This window comes from Scleropages formosus, chromosome 1 (assembly GCF_900964775.1).
Source record: "Scleropages formosus chromosome 1, fSclFor1.1, whole genome shotgun sequence".
Taxonomy (NCBI): domain Eukaryota; kingdom Metazoa; phylum Chordata; class Actinopteri; order Osteoglossiformes; family Osteoglossidae; genus Scleropages; species Scleropages formosus.
In genome coordinates, this window is record NC_041806.1 from 22,550,123 (window position 1) to 22,573,762 (window position 23,640).

Here is a 23,640-nt window from a genome sequence, read left to right on the forward strand (position 1 = left end):
TTGCCTGGGAAAAAATCAAAATTCTAAGTACGGTTTCTACTGAATGTCTATCGCCAGCTCACCATCATAAAGGCGAAAAATCATGTCAAACCATTGTTAAGTCGAGAAGCATTTCTGTATTATTTTTATAGTTACTTATTTAACAGATACGTTTCTTCATACAACAACTCATAGGAATCAAAAGTATTTCTAACCAACGGGCAGAGAGATACAGATGCAGACACATGACTCTAAGTACAGTCACTTAGTCTAATATCAGTACTTTTGCATTACAAGAGTAGCTTGAAAAAGAAAAAACACAACTTGAACTTGTAGACAGCTTGTACCGCAGTATTCTGTTTAAGTTGGACAGGCTTGATGTTAGAGACCAGAAGACCAGACAGGAGGGAGTTGCAGTAGTGCAGGTGGGATTTCACCATGGACCAGTAGCATGATGTTCTGGGCAAAAGAACCAAAACAGTAGTTTCTTCAGAATTTTTTTTTTTTTAAAGTAGGAGATGGTACAGAGGAAGATGATCTTGTGAAGGGCAAGTTTGACCACAAGCCATGTTTGTACTTTTGCTTGATCTTGCCTTGCGCTCTGTCAGGCATGGCCAGTAGGAAGCATTTACCCCTTTCCAACTTCACCCCCTTATTCCCTGAATTTTGAGAAGTGTGGACTGATGGATGGAGCCACCGGCCTTGAAACTGCAAGGGGAATATTCTTGCATGTGATGGTTTAGAAAATGTCGAGATCACATCCATTTACCAGGTAGCACAATGAAAATGTTGTTTATGCGAGTGTGGGGGTTTCGAGGGAATCACAGGGGCGGTCTCATCACCATCACTAGGGCGAGTCAAACTTCCCACCACTCCTGAGAAGTTCACTTTAGTTTGGAGCATAATGTTTTAACTTCAGAAAGTACACTGAGGCCATCAGACTGAGTGTGTGAATGAACACAGATGGCAAATGTATACTTTGCCAGTCTGGCATGTCTTTAGCGGTTGAGCGGGTATGCAGTAAGGTGGTACCAAGGGACTAAGCAGGTGCACATTTCTTCCCTTAATTACAGTGGGAATAGGGGCCCAAAGAGTATTTTTTTTAACCTCCTTCTGTGGTTTGGAATTCCCATCTATCATCTCCTCCTGTACAATGCACATCTTAACAAAGGCACAGGGGCATAGCTAGGAATTTTGGGGGATGCAGAAAGAATATTGTTCCCCACCATTAAATAAAATAATTACAGATTCTCCTCGACTTACGATGGTTTAACTTACGATTTTTTGACTTTATGATGGTGAGCTGGCGATAGACATTCAGTAGAAACCGTACTTCGAATTTTTAATTTTGATTTTTTTTTTTTCCCGGGCAAGCGATATGCAGTGCGATACTCTCTCACAAACCGTATCTTCCAGTCTGCCACACAGTTGTGTTTTGTGCATCCATAATGTCACAGAAACGCCCGTCTGTGTCTCCTGATACTGGTGGGAAGAAGAAGAAGAGGGCAGTTACTCGTGAGGAGAAACTCAAGATAATTGACCATCGCACTTATGCTAGGCTATGATGTTCGGTAGGTTAGGTGTATTACATGCATTTTTGACTTACGATATTTTTGACTTACGATGGGTTTTGCGGAACGTAACCTCATTGTAAATCGGCGACCACCCGTACTGGAAATTTTGTGGGCCCACTTCGAGTGGAGGCCCCTGGAATCATCACCACACTAGTAACAGCCTTGAAAAAGAAGCATAGCACACACATATTGGCACAGAGATGCATAAACACTGAAGAGTGTGTAGTCCAGTAGCACTTTTCACTGTACAGCTTCAGAAGATAATTCACTATATAAAAAAAACACACACACACTGTCTGAACCGCTTGTCCCATACAGGGTTGTGGGGAGCCAGAGACTAACCCAGCAACACAGGGCATAAGGCTGGAGGGGGAGGGGACACACCCAGGATGGGACACCAGTCCATCACACGGCACCCCAAGCGGGACTCGAACCCCAGACCCACCAGAGAGCAGGACCCAGTTCAACCCACTGCACCACTGCAGCACCACCACACCCCCCCCCCCCCCTCTCTATAAAGCAGATCTATACATTATTAAAATGTTCTCCTGTGCTTCTGTTTCTCGTCTCATATTAAGCAATTTGAGGTATTGTGCCGATGCAGTGTTTATTTTCATATGTTTCTGGTAACATTTACTCATAGAGGCAGCTTGTTTGTCCAGTTAAAGTGTCGAATACTGACACTGAAAATGGTAAATATCGTATATCTCATTTATAATATTTAACATAAAGGCTTCACGTTTAATGAATAGGGGAAATTAGTCTGCTTTGGATAGGTTTGGGTGGCTTTCTTTCAACATGCCACCGTAATATATTCAGTGTGCTGAAGGGGAAAAGTAACAGAAGCAATAACACATATGAATATGAAGTCATTAATAAGAAGTAGAGCTGCCCTTTGGTTTGGAATGCGTACTGTGTGTTGTGAGATATTGATTATTCTCTGTTGAGGAAATCCTGAAGCCAATTCTGAAGGGATGAAGGAAGTGAGAAAAAGTAGAAATAAACTCCACATTTTCCACTCCATATTTCTTCCCATTAAGGTTCAATGGTGTTCAGATGCTGTGATAGGCTATGAAATGAAAGGTGTTGATTTCATCCATCTGTACATAAAACCACTGTTGATTCCGCCGACACATGTTCACGGGGGTGTTATCATTTTGTGATATAACAACATTTTGAGGAAACAGTGTTTGCTCTCGGTCTCCTGAAATGGCTTTTTATATATTGCGGTCATTTTACGATTTTGCCATCATGCAGAGCAATAATTTGACCCGGATCCCATGAAATTGGCTGCCTGTAGCATGACAGATCCGAAAGCATGTTTAAGAGCCGGTGCCAGAGTGTAAGTGGAGGGTTTCCTTAAAACCACCAAGATAGGAAGAAGGTAAAAGACATCTCACCCAACTATGCTACTTTTTTACGTTGCTCTGAGGACCAGGTTTGTGCTCATCGTTTCAAGCGTTGCACGTTTGAGCTTTGCCCTTCTATACAAGCGGTGTCTAATTGAAAGGCCTACCATAAATACCAGTTCAGGAGCTCACGGCGTACAGATTTTAACACTAAGTGCTGCTCACACAATGCAGTGATAATTTTCGGTATTTCATTCAGCCCTCTTCTTAAACGTCCATTGATCTCTGTCAGCGAGCTCTGACCTCCAAACATTGTTCTTCTCATGTCATTTTTGTTTGCCACGGGCTGTCACAATTTCCAGCGCTTTTCCCTGTCATACGTTAAAATAACTCAGCATTTATTGAACGACGATGTTGTTGTTCAAAGTTCTAATGAGAGCCCCCCCACCACATGAAATGCAGAAAGTACACAAGCATACCTGTCAGAAGAAATAAGCCTTTTTCGGTTGGTTTAGGCTTGTATTTTGCCAGGTTACTAAAAAAAAAAAATCTCCCGTTTGCTGGTCTGCACACCACAGTAGCGCATATATTTTTGGCATTTGGTAAAAGACCGTATTGCTTCATTAAAGGCTGTGTACTGCGTGACGAATGCTATTGTAATAGACTCCGGCGAGCAGCTTTCCACAGACAGTGCCGGAAAATATTTTTAGCTCTCTAAAATGGGTAACTGGAAATGAAGTGAAAGATTTCCACTCTGCTAAGATTGACGTTTTTAATAACTGTTATGTCAAACACGAAGATTAGAACAACACTGTGCATCTGCAGCCATAAAGGGCCACATTGCGTGATTCTCATTCTATTTGTTTTTGTCACCTTAATTTTGTCCCGGTTATTATTAAAACAATGCATAATTACAAATATCATGATTAATTACAGCAGTGCTGGCTTTACACATCTGCTTAATTGCAGTTTGAAAAACACTGGAGTTTTAATGTTGCTGCTGCAATGGGCAATTTCGCTATATATCTTTTTTATTACAAAAATAATTGAAGAGCGGTAATCAGGACGAATAAATTCCAGTACTGGATGTGGGTAATTCCTACGTGGATTTGTTAATGCATTATGTAAATGAAATAATTGGAATCCCGAATCCTAATGTGAGTCACACAAGCGGTCATAAATGCCTCATATTCCCCATCACCATACCACAAGAATCGTACAGGCACGATTGCGCACTTGCTCCATCCTCAGGTTATTGCCTATACTCATCTGTGTACTCTGGTACACCGTAGGAATTGGAAACTATGCCTTATTCATTCATGGATTATCAATAAGGTGTCTAACGCAGAGGGGCCGCAGTGGTGCGGCGGGTTTAGCTGGGTCCTGCTCTGTGGTGGGGCTTGGGTTTGAGTCCTGCTTGGGGTGCCTTGTGACATCCTGGGTGTGTCCCCTCCCCCTCCAACCTTGCACCTTGCGTTGCCGGGTTAGGCTCCGGCTCACCGTGACCCCTGCTCAGGGCAAGCAGTTGTAGACATTGTGTCCGTGTGTCTAATGCAATGTCTCAGTTGTTCAGAGTCTATCCCGAATGCGCCAGGCATGAGGCGAAATATGAGGCACAATATAGAGCCATACTGAGTGTTCCAGTTCCAAATGGAACGCATTCTTGTGATTCAAAGGCGGTGGCAGGGCAGATGTGAAGGTGTGCCACTGCTGAAGCCATGGTGATGGGTTGTCAGGATTGTCATATCCATTTCTAACAGAAATGACTCAAACCAGCAACTGCGCTGACCCGCAAGGAGAGCAGTATACTGAAAAGAAAGCGGCATTTGTGATCCTTTTCACGGCAGATTGCTTGCTTTCAAAACAAACCTTTCTCTAATATTTGCCATAATTGGAAGACAAGTCATGAAATCTAGAAGACTGCACTTTTGTAAGTGCATTAAACATTGTTATGTCTAACTTTACCTTTTAAAAGATGGGGGAAAAAAAAATAAGATTCTAACAGAAAGTATACTCAACCCTCTTTTACATAAAATATGCAAGTGTTTAATTAATCCAAGTTTTGCATTATAACTTTAGATAATTACATCTGTGTCAGTCTGAAAGAATTATTTGCATAGTTTGTGCCAGAATGGGCTAGTCTGAAGATAACTGTACTATGCAAAACAAGTCCCCCACGTTACCACGGTTGTTTATGACAAGAACCAAGCTATCCGTAAGTTTTGCAGTCATCTAGCCATGTTGCGATTGATTTAATCTTTCTTGCTGAAGAGCAGATAGAACATCGAAGTAATGACAACAGCAAAGGAAAACATTCGTTCTATTAGTAGTTTTGTTTGACTGAAATTGTTTCTGTAACTGAAAGCGCTTTCGAAGCCAAGTCCTTGCGGTCCAAAGGTGGTGGCGCAAACCACTGTGCCACCCGCTGTCCTAATCACCTTCATCTCATGATGTAGCATGGATGGATGACCAAATTCATAATGGAAGTGCATTTCTTTAGAACAGTCTTAGGCCCTAATAACCTCTATACGGTGTCAAGTCAGCACCTCTAGGCCCGTTTCTGCTGGTGCCGACATTTTCTTCGGTCTGCTACTTGTAAGAGGCCAAGCTGCTACTATTGTCATCCTACGGTAATAGCTGTACCATCTTTCTTTCATTATCATTTATAATTCGGTAAATGCAAACTCTGTAAACACTTAATGGAAGTCTAGAAAAAAGAGTCTTGTGGGGAAAAAAAAATAATAAGGCACAACCCGGGATTAATACACTTTTTAATTACAGCGAACTTTATAGGTTAGCCTGTCAAGCCTCCAGATTTAAGGTTTAGCCGAATGTCAGCCTCTTGCTGCAGCTGCTGCGGAAGCAGAATCGGATGGAACTCGTGAAATCGATAGCACATTTTCTCTCTCCTTCAGGGAAAAATGGCCCCCATCACAGAGTAACATAGAAACACCACGCCTGGAAAGGCTATGCTCAGGGTTCTTCTCTCACTAACGCGTTGAATGTAAAGATTTGTTCCTTGCTGCTGTTTAACCTCGGACATGTGTCTGCAGCTAACGTGCTCTTTAGCAGTAGCCTATAGAGCTGCACGGGGACAATGCATTGTTTAAAGGTTACATCAGAGTGGTTGAGTAATCGGGGTGCAAAAACGAACACAGTAATGATCATCTAGAAGTAAATCATGGCCTCAGGAGTTAATTAAAATGCCTTTACAGAGGAAGCAATGAAATGGAGGATAATAATGGATTCCCTGAAAAGAGTGCCCACTGTGTCCTGTGAAGTCATTCTCTCAACTGACTACTATTCCAGCGTATCTGAACGTGCTTCAGGAAGTGTTAATGAACAATGATGGTCACTGTGGGGATACCGTTCTTTCAGTCATGATTCATATCATAAAATTGTGTGATTCATCTTGTTTTATTTAGACTATATATAGAGTACAATTTAAGAGCAGTTTCAGTTATTCTGGAAAATTACAGCCATGTCTTCCCTGATCTCCAAACTGCTTCATAAACTTATATCACACCACTTGTAACAATCACCTATTTGTATCTGACCTCTTTGGAAGTCTGCCGGTTGCTTCATGCTGCTTTGAAAACTCTTTTATACCTCACTCATATCAATGTACTATATTTCCTATTAGTTCTATATACAGCTACCCATGTAATATGCACTGGTAAAAATGATGGCATTGGACTAACTGTGCTTTAACAATCATGTGTCTGCATCTATAACTCATGTTGGTGAAATGTACTTTTGTTGAGTCTGAGTTGTATATTAGAGAAAAGCATCTGGTAAACAAATCAGCGTGAATGCAAAAGTTGGATACAACTAGGACCTACACTACTGGGCGTACCAGCCCTTAACAACTAACCAAATTCAAAGATGAATCAGTAGAAAAAGTATGAGTATCAGTATGAAAAAGAAGTTTAAAGTAACTAAATTACTGTTAAAAACGCAGCTGTGAAGGTCAGCCATTGCCAATTATCAGTATGCGTGCAATCGGCGAAGTTCCAAAGAGGTGAAATAGCTGGTGCCTAAATTACAAGTGCATTGCTTACAAAAACTGTAAAACTTATTTTTCAAGGGGAACAGCCTCAAAAATAATGACTGGTTATGCCAAAGGTGGACAAAGTGCATCGGCAAAGAGGATCAGTGGTCCGAAGTTGAAGCTCACGAACAGGGAGAAGCAGAGTTTTTACAAGGTAGCTGCTAAATGCCACAAAAGTACAGCCTCAAAAACTACCACAGAATTGAATCCGCAAAATCACCTCTGTGACCCAGTGTCAGCAAAAACAGCCTGTCATGAATTTATGGAAGGGCTTCCATTTACAGATTGCTTTTATCCAAGGCAAAGGCACAAAGATGTACAGTGTGGTGTAAGGAGTACAAGGGAAAAAGTAATAAGGTCTGATGAGTCGTCTTACACCCTATTTCCTACATCTGAACAGGTTTGTGTTTGGAGAAAGCCAAAAGATGCCTTTAAAACACATTGTCTGTTGCCAGCTGTTAAACATGGAAAGGGATCCATAATGGTGTGGGGTGCCGTGGGGTATGAGGCCCAATGATTGCTCTGCATGGTTGTGCAATGGCCAAGGAATCTGAGGCCATGTCTTCAGAGCTAATTTTAGCCTTTGACACAAACACTGTTCCCTTGTGATGTTCCCATAATGTATGATAATAATTGTTCCATGCATACCAGAATGAAGTCAGATGACTTCCATTGCCTCCCCAGCCACCAGATCTAAACATCACTGACACTCTCCGGGAAATTCTAGAGTTCAGAGTGCAAAGTAAATTCCACCTCTGTCATCCTTAAAAAAGTGGGGGTTTTCCTTGCTGTTACAGTTCAGGATATGGATAACAGAAAGACTGATGCAATTCTAAAGACAAAGGGTGGTTCTGATCCTCATTAGGTCCTTGATGTCATTAGGGGTTTCTATTGTTTTGTCACCCTCTACTACATTCCCACAGAAATCAGAGCCTTGAGAATTTCTCAGAAAAAAAAATCACAATGTATGCAAAATTCATTGGGCCATGCAATAATAGACCATAGTGAATACTGGAGACTTCACTGTACCAAGCCCAGGTTCTCCCAAGGGAATAGAAATTTACCCCTGAGGTCAGCATTGGAGATCCTGCTCTCTCCACACAATTCAGACAGTCCACCTTGTGTCGGTTTCAGTCAGTTTCTATTCAGTGCATCGTGGAAAGGATGGCTTATGATAAATTTGAGAGTGTGAATTCTTATCTCCATATAGTTTGGGGCTGTTGGTAGCTCATCCATGCATGCAGTGCCCTACTTTAATAATGCTCCTATGAGGAAACAGTAAACAACAACTGCAGACCTGCTTAATTAAAAGGCAACCTTTCTCTCATTTGCACAAGATTACCCATAAAAAAACACCTCTGAACATTCACTCAAATAAACGGCTCTCAGAGGGAGAGTGGTGTAAAGCTGGAAACGGAGTCACCCTCCCCATGCAGGGAAGTTAGAAACCCAAAATAAAATCCTTCCCATGTTTTCTGGCAGCAGAAACCCCAGAACCCAGTCATCTGGTCCAAAATGATCTGCTCAACCAATACATAGTCAATACCCATACAGTCAAAAGCCACTTTGAATAGTACCTTACTTGCAAATTTGTTTATCTTTACTGTGGTGTGTTAATTTTAAGTTCCTTACTCAAAGGCAAAGGAGCAAAGTTCTCCCCTTCTCTTTCTCCAATGGCTTCCTGTTGCTGTCCGTATCAAGTTCATAACTGGATATGGCCTATGAGGCAGTCAACGGATCTGGTCCCTCATGCCTACAAAATCTGAGCAATCCCTACAGCCCAGCAAGAGCTGTGATCTTCCACCTCTGGCCACTTGGTGGTCCCACATACAAGGGGTTCAAAATCAGAACCCTACAGGTTCTTGGTTTTGGCTCCAGTGTGGTGGAATGGGCTCCCTTTCTCCTTCGGAACAACTGAATCCCTCTCAACATTCCAGAAGGGCCTCAAAACATATTTTTGGAATTTTTGGCACGTTGCTTTGAAAACTCATATCAAATTGCCAATTTTTAGACCTCTTTTATAGCTAATACTTACTGGTATAGCTGGCATTTGGATATCAACCTAATACCATTACAACTATGTCCATAATTGTGATCTGTGATTTTTTTAGAGAAGTATAATCCTCTGTATGGGATCAATGAAGGTTAGTGCAGAATAGCTTCCTGTTATCACATTGAACATGGCTGTTGAGTTTATTCGTTCAGTTCTGAGCAACGGTTTATTAGTTTATTTTTTTACCAGGGGTCAAATAAAATGTTAAGTGCTCAATTATGTAGAAATAAATAGACCATATAAATTATAAAATGCTTATCAGTGGCTACAAAGGTTATCTGTGCCTCCATTAGTGAGCAGTCCTTGGCAAAGTGTTGTCAGAGACGACGTGTGCAAAGCATTTCCGTTCCCGTGTGCTCAGAGATAACGTTGATGTTCATCAAAGGTAATTACATGGCAATTTGGCTCTGGACTGTATTTTCCTTTCACAGGTTTTCTCGTCAGAAATCACGGAACAAGTATTATGACTTTGCATGTCTTTTTACTGTCCGTCCATCCCCCCGCCACTTTTATTTGGGACGTGAAACTCACGTACATCTGTTCGTTTCCATGACTGAAGAGACTTGATTTAATATCACGCTGTAACAATCGCCATGGTGTCTTAAGTCAGTTCTTTGCAATTACCTGGAATTATGCTAGTTTGTGCTATCATGCATCCATTAAAGTCCTGAAAGTAAATGACCCATAAACACACACACACACACACACACACACACACACACACACACAGTCTGAAACCGCTTGTCCCAAACGGGGTCGCGGGGAACCAGAGCCTACCCGGCAACACAGGGCGTAAGGCCGGAGGGGTAGGGGACACACCCAGGACGGGACGCCAGTCCGTCGCAAGGCACCCCAAGCGGGACTCGAACCCCAGACCCACCAGAGAGCAGGAGCTGGTCCAACCCACTGCACCACTGCGCCCCCACTTGACCCATAAACGTAAATGACATAATGGACTTTACCTGTGGTTTACTCTGTGTACGTATATCTTAAAAGCTTATTTATTCATTCAACTCTAGGTTTTCTCCACAGCGACTTACAATGTTAAGGTTGAAATTATTACACACTTACAATTATTTACCCATTTATACAGCTGGGTAATTTAAGAGCAGCAATTTAAGGTAAGTACCTTGCTCAAGGGTACTACAACTGGTTGAGGGGATCAAACCCGCAGCCTTTAGATCCAAAGGCAGAAGCTCTAACCAGTGACTTTTAATGATCTCACTGTGTAGGTCTAGAGGGGTTTTTAAGAAAGTAAAACAATATGTTTCTGTCCAAAACTGAAAAATATAGAAGTGCCTGATATTTCACCTAAATAAAACACAGTCCTTGTAGAAGTTGCACAGATTGATCACCAGGGACAGCTTTTTTGTGGCTCAAAAACCAGAAAATGTCACAGTTTGTGTACAATGCAGAGCCAGTGCCACACAATTTAAACTTTCAGTTTTAACAAAACAGTACAGTTTTTTCAGCAGTTAACTCAAGACCGCTACCAGACCCTCAGCTGGGGCAAAGTCCCCTACCGTTGTTTTCTGTAACAGAAGATAATTAAAACACTTTCACATATAATTTAGTAACAGAATCAATGCCATATCATCTATCACCCTGTAGATGTAGGAATACAGCCAGGCCAATATATATATATATATATATATATACATACATACAGGGGGTGCGGTGGCGCAGTGGGTTGGACCACAGTCCTGCTCTCCAGTGGGTCTGGGGTTCGAGTCCCCCTTGGGGTGCCTTGCGACGGACTGGCGTCCCGTCCTGGGTGTGTCTCCTCCCCCTCTGGCCTTACGCCCTGTGTTGCCGGGTAGGCTCCGGTTCCCCGTGACCCCGTATGGGACAAGCGGTTCTGAAAATGTGTGTGTGTGTGTGTGTGTATATATATACAGTATATGTATCAAGGCAATACATATATTTTTAATTACATGCATTGCAGTTTATTATTGCTTGTAGATAGTACTTTGACAAAAACATATTCAATAGAATTTAAATGTAGCATCACAATTTTCTGGAACTACTCAAGAGTGATTGGACTTGGTTTATTTGCATTTATTTATTTAACAGATGCTTTCCTCAAAAGCGACTTCCGGTGAACTCCATGCAGTGTTGGAAATAGTACATTGTACATTCTACGTAAGTGTTTGTGTACCTTTAAAAAAAAATTGTAGGAAGTTGATCAGGAATCTTCTATTCTGAGTTTTATGCACCTACTCGTGCGATGAACATCGGTGCATACAGTGGAAAGAAACAAAGTTTACTTAACAATCACACGTCTGCAAGTATGTTTCTCTTTCTCGTGATGTAATGCACAAATTTTATTTCTCTGACATGTACGTCCCTTTGGATAAAGCACACGCACACCTTGACTGAAGCCGCTTGTCCCGGTGAGCCGGAGCCTAACCCAGCAACACAAGGCTCAAGGCTGGAGGGGGAGGGGACATTCCCAGGACAGGACGCCAGTCCGTCACAAGACACCCCAAGCGAGACTCAGACCCCAGACCCACCAGACACCAAGCACAGGCCAACCCCACTGCGCCACCGTGCCCCCTGCGTTGGAGAAAAGCGTTTGCTAAATGAATAAATCTAAATGTGTTATCAGCCTTCACACTTTATTCACCAAGGTGACTTACACTGCTAGATATTCTGCTTACAATGGGTCACACATACATACATCAGTGGAACACGTTCTCTCCGTCACTCACACACTATGGGTGAACATGAACAGCATGTCTCTGGACTGTGGGAGGAAACCCATGCAGATACAGGGAGAACATGTAAACTCCACACAGACTAAGGGGGGCATTGAACCCATGTCCTCTCACACTGTGCCACCCACATTGACAATTATATTTACAATTTAAACTAGAAAAGCCTTCTTTCTGAGGACAAAGCACCTATTCAGTAGCATTCCAAAGAAGCCCAAAGAGACCCTTTTTTTTTTTTTTTCCACCCACTCTCTGCCTTCCGGGACCTTGTTAGACCCTCAAATGGGGCACACCTGGGTTTAATTGGACTACACCTGAGTGTAATTGGGCTAATGAGCTCTACAGATGCACATGGCATGAGCGGTGGAATATGTAGATTGACTGGACACATGCTTTTGTTAGGGCGATTGCTTTCAGTATGGCACATAATGGGCCTGTGGGAGGGATGCACATAAATGACATGTATTTCCAAACACAAAACCTATGGAGGATTCAATCATATCCTGATACAAGTCATCATAGAACTGCATTGTCACATCTAAGAGGACCACTATTTCACTGGGTATAACTGTGGAGCACATAAGCTGGTAGGAACTACCCTTGACCTCTCTTCCTGTGGCATTTGAGAGGTTATGGTGGTTGACCAGGCATAGGTTGTGTACTGGACAGGGTGGAGACCTGGGTGGAAACCACTTTGCTATACTGGTGTAAAATGCACAAATCACAGGAGATGATCAGGTGTGTTTAAAAAAAAAAAAAAATCACGATGCTATAACAGAGGGTTAAAGTCATGCTTTTCCACTACCTTAAATCAGTAGTCGGCACAGTGGTGCAGTACGTTCGCTCCATGTTTTGCAGTTGGTTTCCTCCCACCATCCAAAGATATGTTCCAAGTAAATTGGTGATGTTAAAATGCCCCTGTTGTGCATATTTACATTACATTTATTCATTTTGCTGACACTTTTTTCCAAAGCGACTTAGTTATTTACCCATTTACAGACCTAGGTAATTTTATGGGAGCAATGTAAGGTAGGTACCTTGTTCAAGGGTACTACAGTTGGAGGTGGGATTCAAACCTGCAACCTTTGAGTCCGGAGGCAGCGGCTCTAACCACTACATTATCAGCTGCCCCATGTACACTCTGCGTGTGCTGCTAAATGTGTGTAATTGTAGGGAGTCTATAGTATCCAGCAGTGTCACCTTCAAAAAGGTGTCAACGAAATACTGGTTAATAATCGATACAAATCATTTTGAAGAACAGCAGCTGCAAAGAGAATCCTTGTACGTCCCTCTTGCACCAGCTGGGCTACATTTACATTTGAGACGGGGACATATATATACGGCTTCAACAATTCAAAGTACCTAGTAAATTATTAATACTAATAAGACTTAACTAAGTGCTTCAGTTATACATCATACTTTTATGTGCGAAAGAGGCCTTCTGCTTCTGCAGGACCTTCGGTGAGGTCCCTCCTTCGAGGAGTTGCTCCCAGCCGGCACCTCCTTATAATTACCTCATCAGTGAGGTAGTTCCATCATGTCTGCGGCTGTCTGGAGAAGTGGACTGTAATGAAGCGTGAATGGGACTCCGACCCCATTAATTCCATCTGGGCTGGATGTAAGGGGATTGATCTGGGAGAGGAGTTAATGGGAGCAGATGAAGCATTTTTATTAGATCTCCCCACCCCATCCGTCATCATCTGGCATCTCGGCACACGTGTGTGTGTGTGTGTGTGTGCAGCTTGGTTATTTCACCTGTACAGGCTTTAATAGGTAGTTCTTTCTTGATTTTGCAGGAGTGATGTCATCACTTCCCAGAAGTCCAGAGAGCAGGACTGGCTCTTGTTTGGGTGGTTATGTCTCAACGCAGTGACTTCCCTCAACCACAACGGTCCGCGAGGTGGTCGCACTTGTTATAAATCACTGCAAATATCGGTGTGTGTCAGTTCTGTTTACTTTCTGGTTTTGCAGCAGATATCGAATTCAGCCCAAAGTACATTTTGTGAGTAAGTCAAGCATTCCCCCATCAGCGTGCTGTAGCTCCGCTTAGATCCGTTTGACTGAGAAGCTGCCGGTTGCGAGAGTCCAGTGATCACGCTCTCGCCGCACGATTCGTCAATTTACCATTCAGCCACAGTCTCTCACCTTAAGTAATCTGCTTGAATAATCCAGAAGGCCTTCAGCTCCAAAACAGAAATTGGATTTTGGATGAACGATCACAAAACTCATCAGAAGTCAGACACATTCAGCAGAATATATTTTTCACAGCTACGTGTGATTATAGCCTTAAAACGTGACGTGGGGCAACGGCAAAACTGTTTTCTGCTCCCCGTACAGTCTACAAACAAACGGTTAGGATTTTATTAATGCTGCAGACAGTGGTTAGAGCCCTTCTGCTTTTAAGAAATCGAAAATTTTATAGCAGTCATTTTTCTGCTTCCTCGCACTTTACTTGCGTGTCTCTCTTCGTTTGTATTTGTCACAGATGTAACTTGTCTTAGAAGCCGTCGCCTTTGCTTCTTCCGCCATTTCTTATGGAACATGCTCCAGCATATGTAATTACACAAGTACTTACTCACATTTCACTGTTGGATTGGTGCATATTTACAATGTCAGCGCTCCCAGAGAATAAATGTCAGATGTGTTGAACTTCAAGGTCTGCGGTGCGAGTGTAGCCAGTGGAGCAGAGCCAGCTGATCACCAATAAGGCGCTGTCCTTCGCGGTGTTTCCTATGAACCGCCGCTTGGAGCAGAACAATTACGGCTGGGGTTTTGCATGGCTTCAAATGCTGGTCTTTCTTTCCTCCTCCTTTGAGCCTGTAATTGAGTTTTGTAAAGAACACGGGCTGAACTCAACATAGCCGCTCATTTTGCGGCCCGCGGATTGATGTTTGAGAGCAGACGGGAGCAAAGTATCAAAGCGGGAGGAATGAGTCAGATCCTGTTATCCACGGAAACCTCAGCCTGGCACAGAATTAGCGGCGTAGTCACAAGACAAGAGAGACAAATTGTGTGCAGAAGCGATAATCAATCAACGATTACTCATGAACAAGGGGTTATAATAACAAGGAAAGAACTCCTTGTAATGGGTTTACGGGGTGATGGAAGAAGGAATTGGACATGTCGTGTAGGTAGCCGTTTTCTCGCCGCAGGTTTCTGGAGTTCCTCCAGGAAGACGAACTGAAAGTCATTGTGGTTTTTCAAGGGCAGCCCTCGTGCAGGCATTGACAGTACCTTTGAGAAATGAAGACTTCAGTGGACAACCATGCTGCTGTTTTTCAGAGTGGGGTGTAACTGGGAAAGATTTGAGTCTTCATACATGATGGCGCTTGGACTCAAGTTTGATCTCAATAACAGGCTTTATCTGCAAGAAATGGGACCGGAACATGGTGAAAATAAAGGACAAACGTGTGGTAGCAATCCCAGTTTTGGAACTGGAGTCTTTGGTCCCTTATTTTCAAGCTGGGGTTTAAATAGGGGAGTTACGGCAACTAGGTGTTTATTGCAACTAGATGTACGAGTTGGGGAGGCGTGGTAAGCAGGTGCTGGTGTGTGCTGCTGTGTGTTTGGGTCCCCCCATAAGTTTCACACACAACATTTTGCCACGAGCTACCATTTCTTTACAACGCAAAGCAGTTTCGGTCTAATGACACATTGGATAGCAGCTGAAAGTAGTTGTGGTTGTACTCGTGTGACAGGTCTTACATGCATCGTCTTCCGCATCGTGCAAACTGGAGGCCGCGCAAAAAAATTAAAATTCAGACTTCAAAAAAATAACTCCAACAGCAGTGTCCTCCAGCAGAGAATAAACATAATTCCTACTGGAGTGTGGAACACAAGATCAAGAATGGCAGTTATTCACCTGGCAGGAAATTGCTATATATACACTTATATATGTAAGAGTGTGTGTCTCACACACACACACACACACACACACACACACACACACACTAAGAACCTGGTTCTATTTTATGCAAAAATAATTATAACATTTCACAATTTGAGAAATTCACAACATTTTAAAATTAATTTCCGATTCCGTTGCTCCCAACCCAATACGTGCTTTTGATCAGTCAGAGTCCCAGAATCCCCCCACAAGGCACGTGCTTCTCTGCGCTCTCCTCTCTGCAGTGCGCACACTTCAAATCACTCGCTGACATTTCGCAGCAGAGGCCTGTCTACAGATGCAGTCTTATTTATTCTGCCTTTTGCGCTTTTATTTATTTATTTATCTCCTCTGATTTCGTTTCCAGGTTGTCAGAGAACGTGATGACATTCTTGGCACAGCGCGCCATGGTCCTTTTTAGATCCCTCTGTGTGGTGCCACATATAAAGCTAATCATTTTGGGGAATGATTATGTTCCATGCAGTTTTTAAATTACGTCTCTTTATGAACCGCAATAATTGATGCATTTTTTTCTATAAAGAAGTGGTAATTAACATAATGAGATTTTCTGAGTGAACTGTTCCCTGCCAACAAGAATGAGAGTGTTTACTGAGCCTCCCATCTGAGTTGGGATTTATGACAATGGCCATATTGTTGCTCCCTCCGTCTCTTTCTGGATGGGTAGTTCCCTGTTCCACAGGCCTTACCAGTCCCCATATTTCATTCACAAGCTTGGCACGTCACTCATGTCCCGAACTGCAACAAGGAAACTGTCATACGAAATGTTGCCATCCCCATTGTCATAAGTTCTTGTCATTAGTTAGTGTGTGTCTGTGTGTGTCTATATATATATTTATTATTTTATTTTTTTTCTCCATGTCCTGTTTTTTTTTTTTTAACCGCAGATGAACTCCATTATGTCATGTTTCCCATCAGGTAAATAGAGTTATTTCCCGCATATGCAGTGAGTGTTGTCTTCAGTTAACAAAAACATGAGTTTGTTTCATTGATGGGTTTAAAGAGCAATCCTTTTCTGTGATTTCTATGAATCCCAAATTTGCCTCATAGGAAATGAGTGGAAAAGCATCCCCCAGTGATGACACATAACGTGCTTTACTGCATAGTCCAACCTTTAAATTAAGTTATTTGTCTCTATTCTTCGTTTCTGAATAATGGTTTAAGATCTGAGTGAATTTAAGGGGCATGAATTGTTTTATTTTCTCCTTTTTTTGTCTGTGTAGAGCTTGCCACCCTTGTCTTTTAACAATGTCTATAAAAATGACCATTAGAAATAGTAATACTGTAGTATATCAGGATTTCAGGAACATTAATAAACTAATATATGCATTTCTTTTTATTTTTACATTTTTGCATTTAAGATTTGGAGATGAAATTCAACGGTGACAGGAGCACTATACTACCTTTCATGAAAGATCCTTCTGATTCCATTAGAAATCTTCACTTTGTCATTTTGACCTATATTATGAAATGCCACATCTTCCGGTTGCTTAGTGACAACTATGAAGAAACAACCGGTGGAGTTGTGCAATGTGACATACAGTTTGCAGGTATTCATCACAGGACCAAGCCTATGTGCAGAATGATTCATATGAAAACATGGAAATCCATACTGATGCACTGTCTTCATGTCCTTGAATATCTCTTAACTAAATGACTTGAATTACCTCTGTGCAAACAATATTTTCACTCATTAAGACTGGTAAACATACTGTATGTGGAGTAAACGAGTGGAATTATTTAAATGCAACTGTGGCAGAATGATGATAATGACAGTAACAAAGAATGGGTGGCTCTTATTGTGAAATATTATTCATCAGTGCTTCGAAGCGGCACAAAGAGTGATGAATGTTACACTCGGGATGCTCCGGGGACATTGGTTAGGTTGGCCACGCTCCACGGACTGGCCAGTGAGAAGCTGTCCCTTCAGCGATGCACAGGCTTTAGGGTCATAGTTCTGGACACAAGGTAATTTACAAGAACAGGCTGGCAAAATAAACAAGAAGCCGCACTTTGTGTGAGTCCATTTTAACTCCCACGTTAACACTGATGAATCACACTACGAGGAGTAGTGTTTTTGACCGCATCACAAGAGATGACGACCACATAAATCAATCCCGTGGTTTTTCGCTCCACGTTTTGCTGTGATGTATTTCATGTTCTTTCTAACGAAGATGAGTTTTCTCAAGGGGTTACAGCAGGGTGTTGGGATTCACTCTCCGTGACAGGGTGAGGAGTTCTGCCATCCGGGAGGAACTCAGAGTAGAGCCGTTACTCCTCCGCGTTGAGAGGAGCCAGTTGAGGTGGTTTTGACATCTGGTAAGGATGCCCCCTGGGTGCCTCCCTTTGGAGGCACCTACCAGGCACAGCCAACTGGGACAAGACCCCGAGATCGGCCCAGGACTTGCTGGAGAGACTACATCTCCCAGTTGGCTTGGGAGCGGCTGGGGATTCCCAAGTTGAGCTGGAGGAAGTTGCGAGAGACAGGGACGTCTAGGCTTCTCTGCTCTCCCTATTGCCGCTGAGACCCTAGAAGGACAAGCGGTCTAGAAGATGGATGGATGGATGGATGGATGGTTAGTTTTGTTCAGTCATACTGTGTCCACCCATCTTATCTGAAGAACCCTACACTAGCCCGCACGCTGTTTCCTTCTCTGTGTACTCCTGACCATGGTGAAAATCCCTGGGAAACAGGGGGAAGTAAAGCACATACAGCACTCAGTATCCAGCAAGGTTGAAGCTGCCCTCTTTATAGTTCACAGTGATTCATATTCAAAACCGGTAGATATTAATTAGTAAATGTCGGGAAAGGGGCCCCCCATGGACCAGCAAGGCTGCAATTAAAGTGATTGCATCGGTGCAGTTGTGACCGCCCCTCGTCCTTCTTTATGATTGAGGGAACCTCAGACAGGCGAGCCATATTTGTGAGAGACGAATTACCCTCTGACGTTGGGTGCGGGGGCGCAGGCTGCTCACGGACTTGGTCTTAGCCTACGGTAGCCTTTGTTCCAGGATCATGCTACAGGAAGGGTAAACTCCATAGCAGCATTTACCACACTCTAGCATTTGTTGCAATTACTGCAGCAAAAATCTGAGTTTTTTGGCTTTAATGAATGATTGCCGGCAGCTTTATTAAAGGGGTTTTGTTCCTACGCATTTCTGCGTAAGCTGGACCACTCAGAGAAAGAGCGGTTAGTTTATTGGTCATGTTCTGCAGTTTTATCCACATGCTGAAGCAATATGGGTCAAGTACTTCGCTAAAAGGTGCGCTGCAGGGATCCTTCTGGGACGGATCAGCTCATTGCAGGTCTGTTTCTTTAATCACTTGACCATATGGTATCCAAACTGCATGATCAGTATTAAAAAAAGTGTATCGTCAACTGAATGCATATAATAAAACTTACTGTGTCCAGCAGAAACACTATAAGGGCCAGACAGACCAACTCTAGTCTAAAATCTTTCTGCCCACGCTATCATAGACTGCATCTGGGGTGCACCTTGCTTGTCCTGGTGCCTTGTGTTTGCAGAATAAATTCCAGACCACCACAACTTTCGCTTCGAAAAGCACTGGTATAATGATCATGAAGAGTTTGTGTCATTGAATAAATCAATAACCTTTTAGATGAGAAGTTCAGTAATACCGGTGTCTAAGTCTTCTGTAACTTGACTTCTTCCTGTATTTTCTACAAGAGGTTTGTGGAGATGAACTTTAAAAAGCGTGACCTCCCCTACTTTTGCTGTTCTCTCACTGTCTGTCTCCAACTCATTGTGAAGTCTATAAAAAACAGCCTCCAAATGATGTTCATGATGAAAATGGGGGACTATCAGCATTTATTCCTTTCCTCTAAGCATAAATATGCAGGATTTTCTCCAACTGTCAATGGGCCCAATGTTCCCTTTCCTCCTCCTGAGGAGCTTTCAAATGCACAGGTTACTGAGTAAGTATTTCTTTAGCAGACACTTTACTCCAAAGCAAGTTCCAATGAACTCTATGTAGTGTTATAAGCCCACACACCTTACTCACCAAGGTGACTTCCACTGCTAGATACACTACTTACACTGTGTCACTCATTCATACATCAGTGGAACACACTCTCTCTGTTACTCACACACTATGGTTGAACCTGAACAGCATGTCTTTGGACTGTGAGAGGCAACCAGAGCATCCAGAGGAAACCCACACAGACACAGAAAGAACATGCAAACTCCACACAGACTGAACAGGATCGAACCCACATCCTCTTGCACCACTCAGGTACTGCGAGAGAGCAATGCTACATGCTGTGCCACCATGCTGCCCCCTTTCTACAGTCTATTTAAGAGGCTCCCTGTCTATGAGTGCTGCATTCAGCGCGGGGGGCGGGCTGAGATTGACACTAATAGACACTGATTGAACTAAATTAATGAGAAAAGAGACTAACAAAATGGATTGTGCAGTTTGTTTACGCATTAGTCCACTAACGTTAGGTTTCAGCTCCTAAACAGAGGAACAAGAATATTTTCCCCCATTGTGAATATTTAATACCTGAACATGTGTTTTTAGGTACGGCTTTGCAATGGTATTGGTGGGTGTGGTACCTACATCTAGCGGACCTTATTTTTCAAGCTGCCCACTCAAGAAGCTTGTTCATATCACACATTGTTTACTTTATAAATTGTTAATGGTATATTTTTACAGCATAAGTAGAGCAAGGAACCGAGAGAAACTTTACACCAGGGTACAGGATGTTATTTTTTTCTTTTATTTTTCGTTTTCTGTTTTTTCTGTCGGGGGTCCGATAGGAGGCAAGGAGAAGTTTGCTCTGCCATGAAAATGTGGAGAGAGAAATGCGACCGGTCCTTTGAACACTCACTGCTGTGTCGCCGCCTCAGAAATGGTGTCAACATCAATTTGCCCCCGAGTATGAAACGCTGGCCGACAACAGGGCCGCAGCGGTGGGTTGCGTCGCCCACTTATTCCTACGGTATGCATTTCCGAAAAGGGGAAAAACATTCCCTCTTGTGTTCAGTGCTGCAGCTGAATGCTAAAGCGACGTTCACTTTACAGGATGCAAAGGCGAAGAGGATTTTGAGCAAGTGCCTCTCGGTGGGGATGGCAGGAGACTTGGTTCTGTAGCACTAGTTTGCGTATTGCTTTGCTTCGTAAAGGCGGAGCCTCCAACTTCGGCAAAACTTGGAAAGGTGCATCAGCAGTGAAACGCAGTGATTTTTCTTTTTTTTTTTTTTGATGCCCCCTGTATCCACCCCCTCTTCCCAAGCCAGCGCTCTGATCCCCTCTCTTGCTCTTTCTGCTTCTCAATCAGTGACATAACAACCATACAAATGTTCTCAGGCGTTGCGCTCCGGCACCTTGCATGTAATTCCGAGCATTTGGAAACAGCCGTGAAAAACAAAAAGTCGCCTTTAATAAAGCAGGACGCGCGAAAGCTGTTGTACTTTGTGGACGCACGCCGGCACGCGCGCACACACGTTCGCACACGCGGACTCGCACAAGCACGCACACGGGGAGCTTTAAATGGATTATGTCAGCTTAAGCTCCTCCAGGATTCCTTGTTAAGAGGAGCCTCCGCGTGGCTATGAGACCAGTGTGATGGGCTGGCGCATTGCGCCGTAATCTCTGCTCCATACTTGTTCAACGGCGTCTTTCCCATCTTTATCACGACACCCAGGCCAGGCCGAGCCGCTCTGGTGAAACGGCTTCCCCCGGTGGGTTTTGAGCTACTGCGGTATCCCAGCAAAGTTTCACAGGGGTCAACAAGCACCGATGATAAATTTACACACGCTGCTAAGTGCGTGTTTCTTCCGCGTCTCACGCCAGACCCACGTCTCTAGGTGCAGCATCCTGCTGCGAGCGTGACATCTTTCCGTTCAGACGAAGATGCTGGTGTCTGGTTCTGGGCCTCAACGAGCTCTGTGATGTTCTGCAATGGTACATTATTTTAGTTGTGATGAGACCAAGGTGCCCAGAAATTGTCCTGATTCACATTCGACAGCCAGAAGAGAGTTTTCCAGTTCCAGGGAGGTCCCATCCTCTCTTTCCAGGGCCCAACTGCCACCATACAACTGATTTTGACTAACATCACACTTTGAAAATCTGGGTATGAATGGTGGGGGTGTGATGGTGCAGCAGGTTTGACCGGTGCCTGCTGTGTGGCAGGTCCAGGGCTCAAGTCTTGCTTGGAGTGCATGCGATGGACTGGCACCCCATCCAGGCTGTTTCCGGCATAGGCTCTGGGAAATCACCCTCTCATGGACTTGAACCCCATGTGGAACTGTATTTTATGTGGACTTTGATCTGTTTGAAAAAAAATTGGTAGATAATGGTAGTATGATATCACTTCAATTTCCCCTTTTGTCTTTCCACAGCCCCTTTGACAGACAAGCCCCCCAAGATTCTCTTTCCTTCAGAGAACAAGATGATCACCATGGAGATGCAGATGGGTGAGTTCAGGGGTCCTTTGTTTAATCTCACCGTCAGGTGGTAGCTGTTGGATCTCGGTTTAGTCAAACAGGTTCTCTTATGTAAGCAGCGCAGTGTCTGCCAATTATTATTCATCCATTTTAAATCAAAACAGTGGGGATGTCCCACATCACCCCATTTCTCATCATGCTTTCGATGCAAATGGGAGCTCGGGCAATCGGTGCACTTTCTAAAATCTGAAAAGTGCAATTTCGTCGATGTAAATTTCTTATGATAATTTGCACAAGTTTACAGGGAAAAAAAAAAAGCACAGTGCCCATATGGTGCTGAAGTTCCATACCATTTGTTTTGCAAGGAGAGGCGATTGTTTGTCAGCATCGTGTTTATCTTTGTTGGGAATGGGGTCAGCTTGGACACATTAAATGTTTGAGCATATTGCCTGGTTCTGGCAGGAGCCGTTTGCACATGGCGCGTAATGTGTTGTGAATGGCAAGTAGCTGCGGCCACGTCTGATGCCGGGTAACGGATCGCCTGTTTAATCATCTCGATAATGTGCGAGATTGCCATCAGACAATAGGCCTTTTGTGTTTGGCTTCATATGTCGGTTCTACAGATGGGTGCTGTGGAATGCGACGTGCGAGGGCCTGTTCTAAGTGTCCGTACCCAGACGGCCGTTGGCCGGTTATTTTCTACGCTCAGATGCAGCTTGACCTCCCCAAGTCCTGTCTGTAACCACTGCGAGCTCAGTGATCCAGGGTCAGTTGCTAAGGTCATAATGGATGTACTCCCAGTCACTAGTCTCTGTGAATGTGCTGCAGTTTTCGTAAGGCTTGGCTGGCCTTCTTCAAATCCACTCTGAAGTGAAACCCTCATCGGTGTTGTGTGCTCAGCGGGGTGTCGTAAGAAAATCTGTGATTTAAAAAAAAAAAAAAAATCCAAATGTCAGCAACTGTGTGCTCAAGATAATGACAGATTATTGTGAAAGCTTATCCGCTGGTTTATGATGAAATTTTTATAGAAAGATGGTAATATGTAAGAATTTTGCTCCCAACGCTTTACAGAGAAGTGAGTCTGATTAGGCGAATTAAAGGTGCAGAGAGATGCTGTGTATTTTCCCCTGGAACTCCCTTTATGAATAATAAAAATAATGTTGCAAATGGAAGTAAGCCTTTTTTCTTGACTTCGTTACCTCAGCTGTCCTCTAAATTGCAGGCAGTTATATGTCAAAATAGTTTAAGTAACGTCCAGAAAGATTTTTTTCCTTCTGCTGCTTTTGAATTACGGACTTTCACCAAATGACGTTATTTATTGACAGCGTGAGTCTGTTCACGTGTAGTAGCCAGGGTTTGCATTTTTTTTGTTGTTCCGTGTCTTTCTTCATAACAAAGCAGCGCTTTCAGCAAACATTGAAAATAAACAGTGTAGGCGGTACAGTATTTCAGCCCTGTCTTCTTGAGTCCGTAATTTCTTTGACATTAGATGATGCTCGCATGTTCCTAAGACTGTTTAATGTTATCGTATTCCATAAAACACAGACAAATACATGACCGATGCTGACAGAAAATTAGGTGTGAAGCGAGTTGCGGTGCTATATG

The 23,640-nt window shown here is 43.2% G+C and overlaps 1 protein-coding gene across 1 annotated transcript in view; it reads left to right on the forward strand.

Moving 5' to 3' along the window:
* Window positions 1-23,640, forward strand: part of LOC108933094 (interleukin-1 receptor accessory protein-like 1) — a 207,846-nt gene that overhangs the window by 92,771 nt on the left and 91,435 nt on the right. The window contains exon 5 of the mRNA XM_029251473.1: window positions 21,991-22,065. Coding sequence (XP_029107306.1) covers window positions 21,991-22,065 — 75 coding nt within the window. The remainder of the gene's footprint in view (window positions 1-21,990; window positions 22,066-23,640) is intronic.